This window comes from Cicer arietinum, chromosome 3 (assembly GCF_000331145.2).
Source record: "Cicer arietinum cultivar CDC Frontier isolate Library 1 chromosome 3, Cicar.CDCFrontier_v2.0, whole genome shotgun sequence".
In the NCBI taxonomy this organism is placed as follows: Eukaryota; Viridiplantae; Streptophyta; class Magnoliopsida; order Fabales; family Fabaceae; genus Cicer; species Cicer arietinum.
In genome coordinates this window covers 56700391-56722741 of record NC_021162.2, presented here as the reverse complement: position 1 = coordinate 56722741, position 22351 = coordinate 56700391, and the positions used below count along the sequence as shown (strand labels likewise).

The window sequence follows — 22351 nt, the reverse complement described above, 5'->3', positions numbered from 1 at the left end:
TCTTCTTCCTCTTTATCCTCTTTCTCTTTATCCTCTTTCTCTTCACCATCTTCCTCTTTATCCTCTTTCTCTTTACCATCTTCCTCTTCCGCTCCATCGTTAAAAAACTTAAAATTCAAAATTTGTAGTTTTAATAGAAAAGTTCAAAATAAGAAATTCATCGTTCCAACAAGAATTAAAAAATGAGTTATTTACCATAAATCTACTATGTTCAAGATGTTTTTTTTTGTAAACTAGTTGTATATCTGATTTTTGTTTTTATGGGTTTTAAGAATGATTTTTCTGGTCGGAAATGTTATGGGAGATTTCAAGAAGGATTTTTGTATGGAATTCAAGATGAATTTTTTGCACAAATTAGTTGTTGATTTTATTTTTGTTTTTATGGATTTTAAGAAGAATTTCTCCATTCATATTGAACGATCTCCAATCACAATTGAAAGGGATTCATGGTTCCAAGATACATGTGATTCTTTCTACCAACAACACAAATTAAATTTTTCATCATCATCTTCATTATAAACTTAAAAAACACTAAAAAAAGTCCATATTAAAAATCAAAACAAATATGAAGGTAAAACCTAAAATAACCAGAAATTTGAATATAAATTACGGTATGAAACAATAAATTTTGATGAAAAGGAAGAAGGATTAATAAATCAAACAACATATAATTTAAAAGTTTAATTTAAAAAATTAAAAAATATAAAAGACAAATTCAAAATTTTAATGTTTTAACAATGTTTTTAAAATAATTATTAGCATGATTTTTTATTTTAAACTTACTATTGTTTTAAAAAAATTTGAGTATATATGTCTTTTCAATTTATTTGTTATAATGGGCTTATGGGCTTATTCTTAAGGCCCATTTTGCTTAATATAAAATGATAAAGTTTTAACCTAATTTTTGTATCATCCTTCTTGGGACAAATCGCTGCATCCAATCCTCTTCTTTTTTCCTCTGTCCATCTCGCTTCTTCTTCGTTTACGGTGAGTTCTTTGTTCTTTTCGTTGCTCATTTCATTGTTTCCTTATTTTTTTGTGTTTTTTTTATTTCTTCCTTATGTATTGATTAATTGAACATGATATGGTTGGTTTTCCAATAATCTACTTTTTTTCTTTAAGAGATTTAGTTCACATCATTTCAATTATTATAATGAAGTCTCAGTTTCTTTTATTTATTTAACTTAAAGCTCTTAAATTGATTTTTTTTTAAGTAATTGAGGTTAAATTATTATTGTCATCAATGTGAGATGATGTTAAATCACTCTACAAACCAATACAAACGTATGTTTGGTTTTATGAAGAGATTAATCAATGTGAATTACCAAAGCTATAGAATTTAGCTTTTGCAAAATCATTATGACTAATTAAGATTTTGCCAATCTCACACATTTCTTAATCTCACACATTAAATTAAAAAACGACGATTTGATATATTTTTAATGACGTGATATACAATTTTATAATATAGAATTGTATTAATTATTCATGTCATTAATTCAATTAAAAATATGTAAAATTTATGAAGTTGAAATATAAGTTTGTAAGATGTTTTATTTCAATTTCATAGGTATTAATCATTTATCATTCTATTATACGTCACATTATTTAAAACATCTAATGTCGATATTTTTTAGTTAAAAAAATTAGATGAAGGTACCAAAATTATCGACTTTTAAAATAAGAGATCAATTTCGTAAATCGCTAAAAATAGATGGATTAAAACTACAATTAAACCATTTTTTTGTATATATTAAAAATTTCAAAAACAAAATTTCTAGTATGGAAATGTTTTATATAACGGAAATTTCTAGTACCTTAGAGAAAAGGTTTCATACAAAAGTTTTGTATTATTGTGGATAAAAATTTGTCCAAAATTTAATGAGAAGAAGTAAAAATCGTTATATTGGCAAGATATATGAATTTAATCTTTTATATTATTCAAAATTTAGTTTTAGAGTTTGTTCATATCTTCTTTTGTTTATTGTTTTATATATATTTTTTCTCAATTTTATGTTACACTAGAGGAACTCTTGTCCTCTCTTGTATCTTAAAATTTAATAGTTCAATTAAAATCATCGTATAAAGTGTATCATATATTCTCGTTGTAATCAGCTTTTTTCAATCTATTAGTTCTAAATAATCAAATATTATCTAATACCATCATAAAATTTAGGCTTAATTGCAGTTTTGATTTCCTTATTTTAGCTGAATCACGAAAATAATCCTCCCATTTTATTTCTCTCCAGTTTTGGTCTTCTAAATAGAATTTTGGTCCAAAATTTGATGAATTATCATTTTTATTGCGCTTATTTAAGTCACATCATAGCTCAAGATCTCGTGGTGCAACAATCGTACTTATCATCATAAATGGTGTGGCTTAAAAAAATGACACTTCATCAAATTTTGGACAAAATTCTTTTTGAGACCAAAACTGAGGAGAAATAAAATGGGAGAATATTTTTGTGATTCAACTAAAATATGAGAATCAAAATTGCAATTAATCCTAAAATTTATGTTGAACTTATGGAGTGAGAGATGCCTCCAACTTATAAAAGTCAATCTTCATAATTTTAAGATATTTAAAGAGAAAAATAAATTATTTGGAATTGATAAACTTAGAAAAATTGATTATAGTGAGAATACCACTTTATACAATGATTCTAACTAAATTGACAATTTTTTTAAAAAATTCAACTAATACCGATAAACTTTTTGTTGACAATTGATGTTTTTTCAAATATATCCTTCAAGAGTTATAATTAATTAATATTTAGGTTTAATTGCAATTTTGGTCCTCTTATTTTTACAAATTAACGAAATTGGTCTTTCTATTTTAAAATCCAACAATTTGGGTTCCTTTTTTACATTTTTTTAACTAAAAACTATGTGACATATTTTAAAAAACATGACATATGATACGACAATGTTAAATGATTAATATCCAGGGAATTTCAACCAGACTCTCTAAATGGTTCTACATCATGAAATTGTATGTCATGTCATTAAAAATATCTAAAACCATCATTTTTTAGTTTAAAAATCTGAATGAGAGACTAAAACTATCAATTTTTAAAATAGTAGGACTAAGTTCGTGAATTGGTAAAAATAGAGAGACTATAACTGTAATTAATTATAATATTTATTTTTTGTTGCAAAAAAAGATGTAATTAAATAGGGGTATGTTAATAAATAAATAATTAATGCAGCTGAAAATTCAAATATCATCTTATAAAAAGGGATAGAGAGTGATTTTTTTGGTGAGTCTTATATTTAAGAAGGAAGGTAGTAGTTAATGATTTTGCAATTAACACTAATCCTTACAAAATTGATAACAATGAGAATATGATACGCTTCTAGATAATATATGTGGGAGTATTCTGAGTATGAACCACCCTGATTGGTGTGCGAGTGCATGTATGCATATTGTTTGTGTTGTTGTTGTGTTGTTAGTGCTGTTGCCAATAATAAAAATTAATATCATCTATCTTTTGCATTAAAATTGTTAGGTTGATGATGTAATTATTTTTATAATATGGAATTAAAAAAGGTTTTTTACGGGTCAACCAATCGACTCGTCGAGGGATAGGACGAGGCGGTGTGGGCGTCTCAACACAACCATTCGAGTTGGTTTGTCCTCACCCCTTCTTTAGACATGTTGATGGCGGGGCGGACCAAACGTGGCAGATTGGTCCATTTTGCCTCCCCTAATTCCAAATATATGTAACAAATCTCCAACTATATCAAACAACCTACAAGTTGGAAGTCTAACTCCAAATATATGTAACAAATCTCCATCTAGATCAAATAACCCCTACAAGTTGGAAGTCCAAATTAGCATTTCAAACTTGGAACCAACAATACAATTCAAGATAAAGAAAATACAATGTAACTCAGTAAAGAAAAAAATACAAACCTGATCAAATCGGTTACATAAGAAAAGTTAACTAACTTGCAATTATTATTAACTAACTTATAACTATCTATAACCAACTTGAACTATATTTAACAAATCTTTAACTATATCTAACACTTTTCCTATGTTTTCAACCATTGTATCATTCCCTTGATTGTTATTGCAAGCCCTATTAGAGAGGTTAAAGGTTTTTTAAGTTATGTGTGACACTTTCAATCATAGGCAAGCTAAATAATATTGGAAGTTTACTTAGAGATAATGTTAGTGGTGATTATTCTTGTAAGTAAATCATTCTAAAATATATTTTAATGGTACATTAAATTACTATTTGACCATCCAATAGCGCTTGGATTTGATGGTACAAATATCTTTCAGCTTAATAATAAGTTTTTAGTTTGAATCATGTCTTGAGAATGCGATAGTGAAAAATTCTTGAGGGAATATTTTGTTGTTCATTATAGTTTTATTCGGTTCAAAGGATTAGTCTCTGAAGTTCTATTGAGAATATCCAATTTACATGCACACAAAAGATTAATACCTAACCCTGTATTATGCAAGTTAAAAAAGATAGTTGAGCACAACTTACAACTTAGCCCTATGTTTAAAATTCCAATAAGTAACTAACAGACTTGGATTTCTTGTAACAGTTGTACGGTGCAACACTTAACTAACTCCTTGACTTGTAGTAACGGGGACATGTTTTTTATAGACACGCTTATTGTATCTCATATCTAATACTATTTGGAGCTGTTTCTTATATTTACTTTTTGCAAATGTAAATTTCTTGTAGTTACACTACTCGGGAAAAATATACTTTGAAGCCAATTTACGGTAGAGATATGATGATATGTTCAGAAGACCTTGCTATCAAACCTTGTGGAAAAAAATCATCACACCATAGACTTCAAAATCATATGCATAAAGTTTGCATAAAAAGTCAACAGGTATGTCTACATTATTTAAATCTAATATTTTGTTTTTTAGAAGAAATGATAAATATCACTATAATTAAATCACACATCTACAATGTCTCGGGTTCGAACTCATGACATAAGGTCAATCTAACAATATTAACATTGGTCAGTAGACCTAAAACTTAAAGAGATTAAATCTAATCTCTAATTATTTTTTTATTGGTAGAAATTGAATTTGGTATCCGAGTTTTATGACACTCGCCGACATTGTGCACCAACTATTTATTCTAGTCATTGGTGGTAGTGGCGGCCCGACCCTGTGGGCCGTTGAGATGGACGACCGTCCGAAGACTTAATTTTTCAGAGGCACCAAATTATTTTTACTTAGTAGTATTAGTTAGGATTTATAGATATTGAAATATAAAAATAAATATAATTACAACTATATTCAAATAAAAAATTGGCAATTTCCCAACTTAATAGAAGATTTGAGTAAATATAACATACTATATGTGAGAATATTTTCAATTTTGTCTAGTATTATGGGTTAGATCATTCTTTGATAATAACTTTAAAATATGTTGTAAACATCTTCAAACTTGCAAAAATGTGATAATTCTTTTAATCTTGATGGCAAAATTTTGTGTGATGAATTAGAAGTTATTTGATAAATTTTAACAATTGATTTAAAATTAAACTATATAATATTAAGTTACATGAAGATATTTATGTGTTTTCTCGATGTATACACATCTTATAGAATAATTTAAAAGTTTTTTAAATTAAAATTTTAAAATCTTATTTTTAATTTACAGATTCACATAGTAAATTAAACTGTCTTATAAGAAGTCTATTAGGCTAAATATGTTTTTTTATAAGTCTGAATCTGGTCTATTTAAATTAATAGATTTTAAAAAAATCCGGGTCTAGTATTTTTATTAAACAAATCAGATCAAACCAAAATTTAAGTAGCTCAGACCATAAGCCTTTGAGATACGACCTAACCTATTATCATCTCTAGTGTTATCTTATGCTAATTGACATGCGCACTTTATATAGTATTCTTGCTCATCTGTGAGTAAAATTTCTTATTCCTTATCTAATATTTTAATACAATTAATTCCAATGAATTAGAAGGTAAGGACCGATTTGATAAACTGATAGAGAGACTAGCACCTTGTTAATTAAGGTATAACTCTAAAAAAATGTTTAGGTACGTTAGTAGTTTTATATTTATAATAAAATCAAAAAAAAATCTTTCTTCTTATTTCAGAAAAGGAAATTTGCCCGGTACATAAACAGTGGTATATTTACTACTAGTTTTGAACTCATCGATAATGAGAAAAATGGTTGTAGAAATGCCAAATATCAAAGGAGAAGCTCGTCTTCTCCCTTTTCATGTTCAACACTATTGGATGAAAAACAGATTGTACAAAGAACGAAAGAGCAAGTTTTTCTTGCTCTAAATGACAAAGAAGAATATTGTTGTATTTGTAAGGAAGACTACTCTCACTTAAGTGACAATGATGATTCTATTGAGGGGCCAAGTTACCCTATGTATCTAGGTAACTTCAAAATCCAACCTAGAGATTTAATGGCTAGTGGTAGTTTTCCTTTAAGTACCAAGACATCTATAAAGGATAAACCAAAAATGGAATTTGTGAAAGTATTGAAGTCATTAGTCCATGAAGAGGAAGACATTGAACTCATTTGTACTGGTAGAAAATTCTTACCATCTCGGAGTAACCATCTTCCAAGACCGGTTATTCCGATTGGACCTAGATTTCAAGCAAAAGTTCCTATATGGGAAGATAGAAGTGACATAAAACAACAAAATGATGATGATAGTTTGAAGTGGTTGGGCACCCAAATTTGGCCGTTGCCTATTATTTCTAAAACTAATACAAATGATATTGGAAAAAGTTGGTCGGAGTCAATGTCGCATGAGAATGCTTGAAAATGGAGATCGATATTGGTTTCTCAAGTTCGATCTTTGATGACATTTGAGATGTTTCAAAGTCATGGACATTGAATGATCAAAAGGAATTGGAATCTCTAGTAAAATTGAATCACTTATCAACTAACACAAATTTTTGGAAGTATACATCTCAAAACATATGAGCATGGTGATGAAAGCTTCTTTGGGTTTATTTTATCTTGTAATTATCTTTTTGAGATGTATACTTTTTGATTGTGAACCAAAAAGATAATTGCCAGATTGAACATTCATGTTCATTTTTAGGGCTGATTTACAGTATGTCTCTATCATACTTGTGGTAAACGGAATTTTCTTGTAAGTCTCATTGTTAGACCTCTTGGTGATGTTTATTGGAAATTAGTATGTATACTTTCTTCAGGTGTAACCTAAGCATTAGTGGTATATGGTGTGTGGATCTTGACAAGATTAAACACTTAAATAATGTGTTTAATAAGTTGTATACCTATTTCTTTGTTTCACTCTAAATATATATGACCCTCCATCAACATTAACATTTTGTGACTAGAAGTGCGACATGTTCTATTATGTTAATTAGTTTCGCATGCCAATCTCTCTTCGTACTATACATAACACTACTCTAAACATAAACGTAAATACTAACCAACCAAAGACCAAAATAACATTAGCAACTAATAAAAAACTAAAAGTTTATCTCAAAGACACAATTATTTTTAAATTGGATGAAGGTGAAAATTGGTAGTCTTTGCTTTGGGTCCACAACTGAGATAAGTAATAAATTTAAGGTATTTGATGCTATCTTAACTTATTTTTAAAGTGCAGTTTGGTCTCATTACTCAAAAATCATTTGAGTTCGTTTTTTATTTGTGTATGTAAACTCAAGTTGGTCTCTTTTGTCACCTTTGTTAATCAAAGTTTAATTAACATCTTACATGGGTTTGACGTGTCACATAATTGTAAATATAATTTTTATTTTAAATAATTAAGAGACTATATTGAGTGCAAACTCAACATTGCACTAACGACATTTAATGTCTCATCCTTTGATTCCTCTATGACCACCATTATGTGATCATATCTCTGGGTTAGAGTTTTCATGATCTTCTCAATAATCACCACATCAATCATCACTTCACCATTGATCTTCATTTGATTTGCGATTGTTTGCACAAGAATGAAATAGTCAGCCACACTCTCATCCTCTTTCATTTACAGTAATTCATATGTCTCTGTAACACTTGAAGTTTCACTTTCTTGATCTTCTCCCCATTAGTATAGTATTTCACCTAGATATCCCAAGCTTCCTTTGATGTGGAGACCTTTAAAATTCTTTCAAAGTTGTTGGTATTAACACTTTGCTAAATGTAGAAGAGAGCCTTGAATTCGTTTTTATTTGAATCTTTAAATGTTGCTCGCTGCACCTCTGTTGGATTTGGACCCATCTGATCAATATCCATCTTGCATCACTTCATACACTTCTTGAGCTTCAAGCAATGACTTCATTGATGCACAGTGTCTCTCCTAGTTTATTCCATCAAAAATTGACAAATTAGATGGAAAACTTTTTGATCCCTTCTTTGGTTTTTACACTCTCGTGTTTTTCAAATTTTTGAGGAATCTCCCTATGACTCGTATTTCTCTTTTAATTCGAACCCAACTCTTGAAGTCAATTGTTAGAACACTTGTTTACTGCCATTTAGTTGATTTAAGTTGAGATGATTAAGAATGGAAGAAGAAAGAAATGAAGAGAATCAAAATTCTATTATTGTTTCCATTACAAGTAATTGTACTTCTTTGTTATTTTATATTAAACACTTATGAAGACACTGTAATAACAAACTAATAACACCTAACAACTTCTGATACTTCTAACAATCATTTTGAATTATAATTTCAACATTGTGTACTATGTCTTGCATTTCATGAAAAAGATTATTATTGTGAATCATTGAGTCCTTCTACCTGATAAGGTTGATTTAGAATCATCTTTTGATGAGGAGAAGATTAAAGAAATTATTTAGACCGTATGGATTTAACTTTGTATTTTTTAAAGAATGTTGGGAAAGTGAGATGTTATAACATTTGTAAATGAATTTCATGTCAAGGTGCTCTCAAATCTTAGATGGTGTGTTGATTGTGAATAAATTAATTGATCTTGCAAAAAGAAGAAAAGATGAGTATGTTGTTTAAAGTTGATTTTGAAAAAGCATGTATCGAAAGGCATGAATTTTGAAGAGAAGTGAACTGATGGATAAAGACATGTAAATTTTTCGAAATTTTATCTGTTTTAGTTTATGGAAGTCCAACTGCATATTTTAATAGAAGTCTTACCAAAGATTTTTGTATTACTTCAAATGATTAATTTTGTTGCTATTTAGTATCTTAAAAATAAAAATTCAATTATTCTGTACCATCGATTTGTTTTCAAATAGTAACAATAGTTAATTATTATATATAAAGGTTTTGTTATGCTAACTCTTCATGTATTAAAGCTAACTCTAAAACCTTTTGGAAATGATGGGTGAGAAGTGAGAACGAGACTAATATTGATGAGAAAATAAATTCTTGTGGATAACATGATTGTTTTTCTATTGTTCTAGCACTAAGAGTATGTTGAATTTTGAAATAAAATTTGTCGTGAATAAATCCTTGAGTAGAGTGTGTTTTCACACACTTTAGAATATAAACAGAGTTGTGTTCATATTCGTAACTTGTTCGTGGATCGTGATTGAGGGTGTGGCTGATATATGAATCAAAATCGTGACTTGTAAAAAGTGTTCTGACTTATAGAGCTGGCGAGCAATACATTAGTTTCTTTATTAATTTTAATCATGATTGAGTCCAATAAAAAGAAAAATAATTAAAGAAAAAAAATAAAATTTTAAATGATTATTTAAAAAATTATTTTTTATATGATACACTTTTATATAGTGTTATTAATATAATTAATTTAACAATTATCATCTAATTATAAATAATTTTAGCTAGTTTTAATAGTCCTCGCAAGTTGGAAGTATGTAATAATATTTCCAATTTAAAAAGAACAATACAAGAAAAAAAAAACACAATAAAACTCATAAAAGAAAATTATAAATAAAAAAAATACATGTAAACATACCAAATACATGAATGCAAAGTGATACAATAAGACTGTATGTTACCCACGCTAGAAAAATACTAATAAATTTATTAAATGCATTTATAAATTTACCTGAAGGGTTGTTTATTAGATAATACTCCCCACTATGTTCGCGAGTGAAACAATAGAATTATTATAGGACACTAATGAGTAATCACACTCACTCCAAGTAAATGTACTTTGGAGTTAAAATTTGGGAACACAATGTTAAAATTGACGGGAGTGAAATAAATAGATATAGTATTATATTAGGATCCTATTAAGTGATTATGGATGAGAATAGATTAGGTTGTACGTCAGGGGCCTATGGTCTAAACTAATTATAGTATGGTCTGTCCTATTTAATAAAAAAGCTAAGTTCATGCTATTTTTAAAGCATATTTATTTAAATAGGTTAGACGCAGACTTATAAAAAAACATATTATATCTGACAGACTGATCTATATATATTTTATTATTTATTAATGTTATTTATTATTATTATTATTATTATTATTATTATTATTATTATTATTATTATTATTATTATTATTATTATATTAATAATAATATTTCCTATTTTAAATTATATCAATTAGACAATCACTCAGTAGTCATTCCATATTCAGTAGTCCTTCTATATTGAGTAGTTGTTCTATATTCGGTAATCATTTGATTAGTCAATCACTCAGAAAAAAATATATTCTTTGAAATCAAATATTATTTTTTAGTGTTTAAAGGATGTTTGTTTCAGATTTTTTTAAAATTATTGTTTGAAAAATTATTTTTTGTTTAATATATATAGATATGTACATTGATATTGGTATGTGGAGAACATCATGTAGTATGAGTAGAACATTTAAAAATTTTAATGTGAATAGGACTTTTAAATAGGCTTCCAAGTTAGGCTAGACTTTTAAAAAGGTGAGGCAATGCCGGAAAAAAAACCTATGATAGGCCGTAGCCAGACTTAGGCTTAAAAAATTAATCGTAGGCCAGACTCATACCTTTCAAAGCCTAGCCTGATCTGACCTATTCTCACCCCTATAAGTGATATAGAAAGTTGATTTATAATTGGTATGTATAAATTAATTCAATTAACTTATATTTGGTCATTATTTTTAATTTACAAATATGTTTATATTTATAAGATAATTTCTAGTGTACTCTTAATTTTTTAACTAATAAATGTGTTACTTTTTTTTCTCATTAAGAATGTATATTATATATTAAATTGATCAAATTATTTGTATCGGTACATTTATATTTTCAATTTAATCCTCTTAAATTTAATAATTTTTTTTCTTAATTTTTTTATTTTAATTAAAATTAAAATCATTATAAACATTGAAATTCAGAACTTATCCATTCCTCTCACGAAATCGATCCACCATCAAAGAAAATCATTCTCCTCAGCTGTTCTTCCACTGTCGTGAGAATAACTCTCCCTAGATTTATCTTGTCTCACTCTCAATTTGTTTGTGTTTGCGTCGCTGTTGTAACACCCTAAATTTTATAATAAACTATTTTATTAATTAAATATGATTTTAAATAATTAATTTAATGTTAAAACTATTTTATAATATATGTTGATAAATTTTGGGATAATTTTCATTATATGAGTGTTTTCTATGATGTGCTAGTTTTATAAATATTAGATTAAATGAGTGATATAAATAATAAATATTATATTTTATTATTTGATATATTTTTTAAAAAATAATAGTATTTTAGTGTAATATTTTAAAGAAAAATATTTTATGCGATTTTACGTGTATATACTAATATCCAATTAATGTAATATTTTTCTATGCGCTTGATTGATGTTAAGCATGCACGTAGTTATATTTCAATTATTTATAATAATTTTCTATTTTTAGTTGTTTTTTTATAAATAATTATCTTGAGATATAATTGATATTGTGTTTGATTTTGTTTATTTTTATATACTTGTTATGACATTGTGATTTTATATATATTTATTAAGATTTAGTAATTAATATAAAGTGTTGGTGTAATATTTATTTATTTTATAATTTCAACTATTCTCTAATGATGGTATTCTAATTTGAGTATTTGAAAAAATAAGTATTATTATAGGGATTATTTTGAATATGAGGGTTTTGATTATTAATGTATTTTAAAAGATTAATTACTTTATTTACTTCATTTTATAAAATATTGCTTTTGAAATATTAGTAATACATTGGTAATTAAATTATGTTTGAAAAAAATGTTAAAAAAAAATAGTTTTGATAATTGTTGTTTTATTTAAAAAATAAAAATAAATAGAACTATAGAAGAAAGAAGTAAAATATGTTTTATAGATTAGACACTTATTTAAGAGTAAAATCTAATTAAATAAAAAAAATTAATTGAAAATAACAAGAATGAATAGCATGAGAAAGAGAGAGTAACCTGTACACAAAATAGGGCAACGACACATTGAGAGAAAAAGAAGAAAATTGATATCGTTCATCGATGACTGTCCCAGAAAAATTTCTCCGTTTTCGTTCAAATTTCAGTATGTTTTACTCATTTAGCTATTCAGTTAAACATAATTTTCTAGATTTTTAACAACTCGAATTTCTCCCTAAAATACATGATTTCTCCATTTTCAGAATTCGTTATTTTACATTGTTCTTCACTGTAAGTCCGATTTGAGTGAAACCAACACCAAAACGATCGTGTGAAAAGTGACTATATTATTCACTGATTGGTTTTATGATTTTTGGTAATTTTCCTTTAACGAATTTTGAAATTTAGTTTTTAGAGTATTTTCTCATAATTTATTTTTGATGTTTACCCATAAACTATCGAGTTAGATCGATTGAAGGACAAAAGTCAAAGAACAAAGATTGTTTGCTCGTGGAATCGTACTCGTGTGAGAAAGCGTCGAAATAAGGTAAGGGGTGAGAGAGCGTTTGAATTCATGAGTATAATATATTGTGAGATGAACGGGAAAACCGTATTTTCCAACAATTCATTCGGAGCTCGCTATGTACGGCAGTAGCCCTTAGAATGATAAATTAATTAATGTGTAAAATGGAATTTGTGAGATTAAAATATGAAATAGAAATACGTGTTGATTGATTCGTTAAATGTATGATATTTAATATTATTGTGATATTTGATTTAATTTCATTAAATGTTGGGCATTTGATATTATTGTGATATTTGATTTATTATCGTTAAATGTGTGATATTTGATATTATTGTGAAATTGAATGTCGAATAAATTTTATGTATATGTTTGATTAATGGGCGAGTTTACAAGGTTGAAAACTCAAACGAGTAGAATTGATCACTTACCTACTAGAAACAATTATTTTTCTACATAAATTAATGGATCCTAAATTTAAGATAAATCATTTTAGTTATAATTTTACTCTTTTATATTATCTAATCAAGAAGAAAAAAAAAATTAGAGACAAAGTAAAGCAGATAAAAAGCAGACATGTTAATGCATATTAATATATAGATATAGAAAAATATGCAAATTTAGATTAAAATAAAAAGAATTTAATTTGCATGTACTGATAGTGTAAATATTTGACAGTGTCAATTAATCACAATCACTTATATTCATTACTTTAAAGGTTGTTATCATACATGTGACACCCTAAACCCCATTATAGTATATATTAATTTATATTATATTTCTATAAAATTTGCAGTAGATAAATAAAAATATGTTTCCAAGAAAATAAAAACTTAATTTTTAACTTAGGATATCACGTTTCTCAAAAATCAAAAGGAACACTTTAAACTTATTTTCTCCGTTAACATAGTGTAATCTCAATAAGCTTGATTTAAGTATTATTACTTGATTTAATTTAAAAACTTACTAGTACTTCTAAGATTTTCATACAAAAATTCGTTTCAAATTAAATAAGTAAAATACAATTTAAGCCCTTATCCCCAGTATCACCTATTAGAGCGTAGTTCCTCCCAAACTTGAACTTCAAGATTCTTTAACTTGTAATACTGCGATTTCGCAAACGCAGGGCCAAGCCAGTCAAGCACAAACAACGAAGGAGGTGAGTTTCAAAATCATGATGACAGTATAATACAAGTAAGAAGAACACGCAAACAATCATAATAGAACCGTATCATAACACAAACATTCTATCAAGAAAATATCACATTAAAAAGTCAAAAGCACTCAAGAAAAATCAATAAATTTCACTATAACAACAAATTGTCTAAGAGAAATTATCACCACACACAAATCATATTAATCACAACAAAACAATCACAATAAAGTGCAATGCTATGCATGAGCTTAGACTCTACTTCACAATGTGGTAACATTCTAACTCTGAAGTACTTGGTTAGGAGGCTTGATACTATGCCACCATCCCGGTGGACGGACAATTCAAATTGGCCTTGTCCTCATAGATCCCCTCAACTCAACCCGAGACACGTATACGTGACAGTCGAGGTAAACATGTGTTGTGCGGTAGCTTCCGACATTTGGAGTGTTACCTCCAAGTCACCTAGGAATTCCCCATCCGAATACCTCCAAGGTCTAACAATCCTGTCTTAAGGCTCGACAGCAGACCACCACGATCAGACCGATCACTAGGCTTGTCAGACCCTACCTATATGATGACAAAATAATCTCCACTTCACAAATTGACAATATTTATTTTCTCCCCTCGTTGGTATATGATACACCATTAAAATTGTCATCTCAAACACAATTTGAAATCACCATTATTTCATCAACTATGAGTTTAATTCAATATTCTCATCACAATATCACTATCATTAATCATATCTCATCACATAAACTCATCACAATTTTATAGAATCAATATCATCAATCAAACATCATCATTATCATCACATAAACTTATCACATATTTATATTATAAATCACACATCATCATCAAATAAACTTACATTATACATTGCATTCACATAAACTCATTTATCAAACATATGCACTAAATTCATTTGAAATCAAATATCACAATGATATCAAATATCACAATAACATCAAATATCACAATAATTTTAAATATCACAATAATATCAAATATCACAATAATGTTAAATATCACAATAATATCAAATATCACAATAATGTTAAATATCACAATAATATCAAATATCACAATAATGTTAAATATCACAATAATATCAAATATCACAATAATGTTAAATATCACAATAATATCAAATATCACAATAATGTTAAATATCACAATAATATCAAATATCACAATAATGTTAAATATCACAATAATATAAAATATCACACATTTAACGAAATCAAATCAATCAACACCTTATAAATATTTCTATTTCACATTTTAATCTCACAATTTTCTTATTTGCAGATTAATTAATTTATCACTCAAAGGGCTACTGTCGTACGTAGCGAGCCCCAAATGAATTGTTAGGAAATACGGTTTTCCCGTTCATCTCACAATATATTATACTTATGAATTCAAGCGTTCTCTCATCCCTTACCTTATTTCGACGCTTTCACACACGGATACGATTCCGCGAGCAAACAACCTTTGTTCATTGACTCTTTTTCCATCAATCGATCTAACTCAACAGTTTATGGGTAAACGTTAAAAATAGTTTATGAGAAGATACTCTAAAAACTAAATTCGAAATTCGGTCAAGGAAATTTACCATAAATCAGAAACTAATGTATCAAAATGTCATATTTTTCTTTCTCTTTAGGAGGTCGCTAGTTGGGGTGGCGACCATCTGAGAATAAATTTTTCCTCGTTAAGAGGTTGTATACTGTGAATGCGACCATCTATACGTATATATTTTTTTAATAGATGAATAATATAATGAATTAATACATAAAATATAACAAAATTAATTTAAAAAACTAAATTATATTAATAAATCTAACAAATACATTAAATTGGGAGAAAAACACATCAGATTTTAATCAACTATGTTCACCTAAATGTCTTCAATCCCACATTTAGAAAGTCGTCAAACTCGTCTAACTCTTTTAACGACTTGAGGTTGTTCTGGTTGATCCTCATTTTGAACACGTTCCTCATCGTCGTTCCCAATTATTGAAGGATTTGTGTGTGGATTAATGCTACTGCCACGCGTCTCCATATGATTTTTTAGCCTCCGGGTTATACATGGTATAAAAAAAACATAAGTTGACTCAAGAGTTGTGCAGTGAATTACAAATAAATTATAGAAAATTTTGCATTATGTTGAATAATAGAGGTTTACTTGCATTGGCAAAATGTAATACTGACTCGACATATTTGCATGTGGTGGTGTTGGACCATAATATGAAAACTAATGTAGTAGGTGATGTGGTGGTAGACCATAATATGTAATATGTATGATTTAGTATGTATGTGACGTGATGATGAAGATCGTTTTGTGATGAATCGTCTGGTAATTTTGATGACGACATTGATGTCAATGATAAGGAATATGTAAAAAATGAGAGTCAACTAGAACAATATCAAATCGTTCAAATAACTAGACAATTTCGACGACATCCTAGACATAGAATTGATGGCATTTAAGTTGACACTGTTAATTCAAATTTTATATATTTTTTTCCGATTTAATGTATTTTATTGAATTTATTAATATAATTTAATTTTTTATTATATTTTGTATTAATTTATTGTATTTTTTATTTATTAAAAATTATACATATAAATAGTAACATTCTCAATATATCACCTCCTAAAGAGAAAAATAAATAGTCAAATTTTAAATAAATAAGATATTTTAATATATTAATTTTAAAATATGATACTTAAAATTTTTTTTTTTAAATATATGAGAAGAAAATCCTAGTATTATCTCGAAAAAGAGTAACTTTGTTATTGGGCATATGGGTTTATTATTAAGGCCCATTTGGCTTACTATAAAACCAAGAAATTTAACCTAATTCCCATACATTTCTTGCGACAAATCGTAGCATCCAATCCTCTTCCTTTTCCCTTTTGGAAGCTCGCTTCTTCTTCGCAAGGTGAGTTATTTTTCCTCTCCCTGCGCATCTCATTATGTATTTATATGTACTTTTTACACTTTTCTTCTTCTTATTGCTTTCGTTTTCTTCTTTATCTATTATGTTTTTTTTTCTTCCTTATGTATTGACCAATTGAACATTATGTGTTTGGCCTTCAATTGTTATACATAGTAACATAAGTCTTAATTTTTTTATTTAATTAAGGTTTTAAATTGATGTTGCCTTTTTTGTAAGTAATTGAGGTTAAATTGTTATTGTTGTTATAAGCAATATTAAGTTTGGTGAGGAGTTGAATGATAAGAAGGTTTTTGGCTCAATTTAGAAGGGAGAGAAGTAGTAAAAATAGAGAATTTTTTTTAAATCTTTTTTGAGATAATTTTTTTTTTTTGTAGAGAATGATAAATGCATATGTATTTTCTCTTTCCAAAGGTTTTCATTCTTTCCACTTCATCCTTTATTTATTTAAAAGTCCTCTCTTCCTAAACTCACAAACACACCTTAGTCTTCACACTTAGTGTGCAATTTTGGCACTTTTGTGAAATAGTTAAATTTTGACCATACAATTATACATCACACAACTATATATGGATGATCAAAATAAAAAAAAACATGCCATTTTTTTGAAACTTTTAATCATGATCATCCATATGGTTGTGGGGTAAAGATTTAATCCTCTCACCATCTCATTGTAAAATTCTTCTCATTTGATATATGAGTAAGGATACAATCGGTAATTATTGACATAATATATTAATGATCAAACAAATAGTTTTATAAATTCGAATTTCGTAGGTATGTAATCTAACATATCGATATTTTGTTTATATTTTTTAAAAGTTTATTATATGTTAATTTGAAATTCTTTAATGAAATATCAAATAGTTTAAAATTTTATAAAAATTTATGTAGTTGATCTACTTAATAAGAACTTTTGATTTGACGTTTTTGAAGCAATAATTGTTGATATTGATTTATTAAATGGAGTAGTTCATCATAGAGTTCCTACTAAAGTTAACCCATCCCCACCCTTTCTCTCTCTCTCTATATATATATAAATTATTAAGTGAGAAGTTTTAATATGAGAGGGTGAAATAATTAAATCTTGACCCTATAACCATACATAAGGAAAAGTCATGACTTGATTAATGATTAATGTTTATTCCTCTCACATTATTATTATAAAAGTCATCTCATTTAATAGTTTTCTTTATACGGAAACGGAAAGGTTTACCCTATGGACTAATACTTGAATATTGCTTAAAACTATACCAATCATTGGCATCGTCTTAAATTCATTCTTGTTATATAATCAATCAAAGTGGTCTACCCTTAAAATAATTGAAGGTATGAACCTTAAAATAAGGTAAACAAGATAAGTGGGGTCTAATTTATTAAAGAAAGGAAACACAAGATTGTAGCCTCTTTTTGTTTAAACTCTTAGTATCTAGTTAGGTAGTTAATCCCAATGTTTTCTGGCGAGATCCCAGTGTGGGGCAATGCCTACTGTGACTGCGTGAAACTAGACCTCGACGAGATTCGGGCGAGATCCCGTTATCTCGACGTAATTAATCCCAATGTTTCCCAGCAAGAGCCTGCTATTATTTCTTCCTTCTCTGTTTTGTTCCAATTTTCACCGGGAAGAAGAGGAAAAAAATATGAAAATGAAGATGATGCTAATCTTTGATTCTTATGCTAGAACATGCATTTGAGTTTTAATATTTAGTTATTTTATTACTCTGTGTTAAAGACTTCAATATGCATCATTTTTATTTCCTTGACTTTTGTTGGTATTTAGACTAATGTTTTGACTAAGAGTAAGACTTGTGGATTTTTATTACTAATTATGAATGTTTCATAATTTGAGTTATTTGTTTATGTTACATTAAATATAGGTTTATACAGTATTATTTATTTAATGTGTCCTAAAGTTAGATTGCTATTTGGGATTAACTACTAAGTATCTAGTAGAAAATTGTATGGATATGAATAAATAGTTGTGCATTTGATTTCCTTTGGCGTAATTCTATATCTCTTTACCTGCCTAAAATTTTCAATCTTTGTTCAGATTACAACCATAACTTGATAATCTTATCATTGGTCACCTGTGATTATATCAAAGCGTTAAAAGTGATGAGTTCATCTTTGAGTATGATTTTGCCATTCGAAGAATTTTTTCACAAGTAAGTATTACCACTTTTATTAATTTCTCTATATAAGTGCAGATGCAAAATAACAATCTGCATATAAGTGGGGAGTGTGATTTAAAAAGAAATTGTTGTAAAATATAAAAATAAATCAAAATTTTGGCAAACTTTTTGAAAATTGTGGGTGACTGCAATATGTTTTGTATTAGTTTAAACATTGATGGTGTATACTAGTTTTAGTTAGAGCCGTCAATTTCACAAGTCTATTAATTGATGGCCCTTGCCCAAATATTTGAAGGACAAAAAATTTCATCGTTACTAAGGCCCCAAGAAAGGAAGTTTCTAAAGTTAAAAGATCCCTAAAATTTTGTGAGCTAAGTGAGGTTTATGGGTTCAATTTTTCAAATTTATCTTTTGATATTTTTTGGAAAAATTTTATTAATTTTTTTTCTTGAAAAATATACTTTAACGATAAAAAATGATTTACAAAAGTTTTTTTACTTATTTTTTTTATTTTCTCACAATTTTTTGATAAAAAATAATTAATTTTTTTTAATGTTTTAGATTTTTTCTGAAAAAAATAAATTTTGAAAACTTTTCAAGAAAAAATTCTAGATTAACAAAACGTTGGACCATGAACTCCTCACTTAAGTCCACAAAAAATAATGAAATAATGAGTCGGATTGTAAAAAATTATTTAATTAGGATCTAATATTAGGGGCTTAATAGAAAAATTTTTAATGAAGATTTTGGGACTTAATTGACAGCTTTAGTTAGAGCACATATCTTTGAACAATCTCATTCTTAATTATGAAATTTCACATAGTAAGCACATCTATATTCCAATGTAAATAAAGAAGTTTACATGAAGGGTAAAATTAGAAGAAAAAGTCTCACAAAAATCATGTATGCCCTTTATATAGATTTTTTGATGTGAAGTCTCGGGTTCGAACCTAGGACAAGACGTCTGACTTAGCAATATCGGTATTTGTCTGTTGAGCTAGAACTTAATAACTGAAAATCAATTATTTAATTAGTAAGAAAGGATAAATTTATAAATAAAATTTATCAATTATTTAATTGTAGGCGATGCAAACATGTAACTAACTCCTTTGTTTTGTAGTACCGAGGACATGTCTTCTTACTACTATATTTGAAAGTATAATAAGGACGATAGAGTTTATTGTTTGTTTGTCTTCAGAATAGGGACGATTGTTTGTTTGTTTGTCATATCTAATATTATTTGGAGGTGTCTCTTGTATTTACCTTTTGCAAATGTAAATTTCTTGCAGTGACATTACTGGAGAATATTTTTCCTTGGGAGGAACAACTAGTTGTAAAAAACCTACTTTGGAGCCGATTGACGGTCGAGATACGGTGATATGTTCAAAAGACATTGCTATCAAACTTTATGAAAAGAAGTCATTACGCCATAGACTTCAGAATCATGTGCATAAAGTCTGTGTACCTTTGAATTCTAAATCTAAAAGTCAACAGGTAAATCTATAATATTTAACAAAACATTGGTGATATTTTATACTTGATCATGGTAGCAACCTTGCTCATTTCGTGAGTAGAATTTCTTATTCTTTATCTTATATCAACATACAATTAATCAATTAATTTCGATGAATTGGAAGGTAAGGATCAATTTGATAAATTGATAGAGAGACTAACACCTTGATAATTGAGGTGTATACCTCCAAAAAATACTTAGTTTCGTGAATAGTCTTACATTTATAATAGAATAAAAAAATTATTTTCCTTTTTTATTTCAGAAGAGGAAATTTGACCAGTATATAAATGGTGAAATATTCACTACTAATTTTGAACTCGTCGATAGAGAGAAAAATGGTAGTGAAAATGTCAAAGATCAGAGAACACTAACCGATGAAAAACAAATTGTTTTAAAAGGAACAAAAGAGCGAGTTTTTCTTGCTCTAAACGACAAAGAAGCGTATTGTAGTTTTCGTATGGAAGACTATTTTCACTTATTAAGTGACTGTGATGATTCTATTGAGGAGCCAAGTCACCCTATGTATCTAGGTAACTTCAAAATCCAACCTAGAGAGTTAATGGCTAGTGGTAGTTTTCCTTTAAGTACCAAGACACTTATAAAGGATAAACCAAAAATGGAATTTGGGAAAGTATTGAAGTCATTGGTCCATGAAGAGGAAGACATTGAGCACATTTGTATTGGTAGAAAATTCTTACCTTCTCGGAGTAACCATCTTCCAAGACCGATTATTCCAATTGGACCTAGATTTCAAGCAAAAGTTCCTATATGGGAAGATAGAAGTGACATAAAACAAACAAGACCGGTTATTCCGATTGGACCTAGGTTTCAAGCAAAAGTTCCTATATGGGAAAATAGAAGTGACATAAAACAACATCATGAGGATGATAGTTTGAAATGGTTGGGCACCCAAATTTGGCCGTTGCCTATTATTTCCAAAATTAATACAAATGATTTTTGAAAAGGTCGTTTGGAGTTAATGTCACGTGAGAAATTTATCTGAGGAAACAAAGGAAAAAGAGTAAAGTATATTATTTGATTGTGGATTGCATACTCTATGTGGTTATTATATTTTACATGAAAATATCATATTGATTATTTGATTTTTTTTTATCAAGTTAGTTTGTCAAGTTTGTAAAAGGTACCATCTTAACTATTCTTAGTTTTAATTTCATTATAGTTATTTTTAGTTAAACATTTTTAAAATTATACTATGAGTTTTATAATCCATCATATAAATAATAATATAATCAATTTTTATGTTATTTCATTATATGAATTAAAGAGAATTTTACGTTTAATTTTTAAAAAAATTAAAATTTATCTCACTCAAATTCTCTATTATGTAATTAGTTTTTTAATAGTTGATTTGATAGTTTATGTTTTTATAATTTTTGCAATCAAAATCTTTTTGGCTTAATTGCAGTTTTGGTCCCCCTATTTTAGTTGAATCGCGAAAGTAGTCTCTCCATTTTGTTTCTCCCCAGTTTTGGTCCCCCAAACAGAATTTTTGTCTACAACTTGATGAAATTTTAGTTTTTAAAGCCGTACTACACCATTTATGATCATATATTTCAGGTATAATTGTTGCAAATGAGATCTTGAGGCATTGTGTGACTTAAATAAATGCAAAAAAAATGAAATTTCATCAAGTTTTGGATCAAAATTCTGCTTGGGGGACCAAAACTGAGGAAAAACAAAATAGGGAGACTACTTTCGCGATTCAGTTAAAATAGGGAGATCAAAACTGCAATTAAGCCAATCTTTTTAGAATTATGACTTTATTGAAAAAACTAAGAAA

General features: G+C 27.7%; 2 protein-coding genes across 2 annotated transcripts; both read left to right on the top strand.

The window, feature by feature from the left end:
- The first annotated feature begins 853 nt into the window (after positions 1 to 853).
- LOC101502942 (uncharacterized) lies at positions 854 to 7322 on the top strand. The gene is made up of 3 exons (XM_004492354.4): positions 854 to 987; positions 4707 to 4860; positions 6104 to 7322. The coding sequence occupies exons 2-3, from the start codon at positions 4756 to 4758 to the stop codon at positions 6785 to 6787; spliced, it is 789 nt and encodes a 262-aa protein (XP_004492411.1). The 5' UTR covers positions 854 to 987; positions 4707 to 4755; the 3' UTR covers positions 6788 to 7322.
- A 9511-nt stretch (positions 7323 to 16833) lies between these two features.
- Positions 16834 to 21719, top strand: LOC140918609 (uncharacterized). Its single transcript, XM_073366761.1, has 3 exons — positions 16834 to 16890; positions 20327 to 20531; positions 20813 to 21719. Exon 3 carries the CDS (start codon positions 21008 to 21010, stop codon positions 21509 to 21511), a length of 504 nt encoding a protein of 167 aa, XP_073222862.1. The 5' UTR covers positions 16834 to 16890; positions 20327 to 20531; positions 20813 to 21007; the 3' UTR covers positions 21512 to 21719.
- Positions 21720 to 22351: the final 632 nt, after the last annotated feature.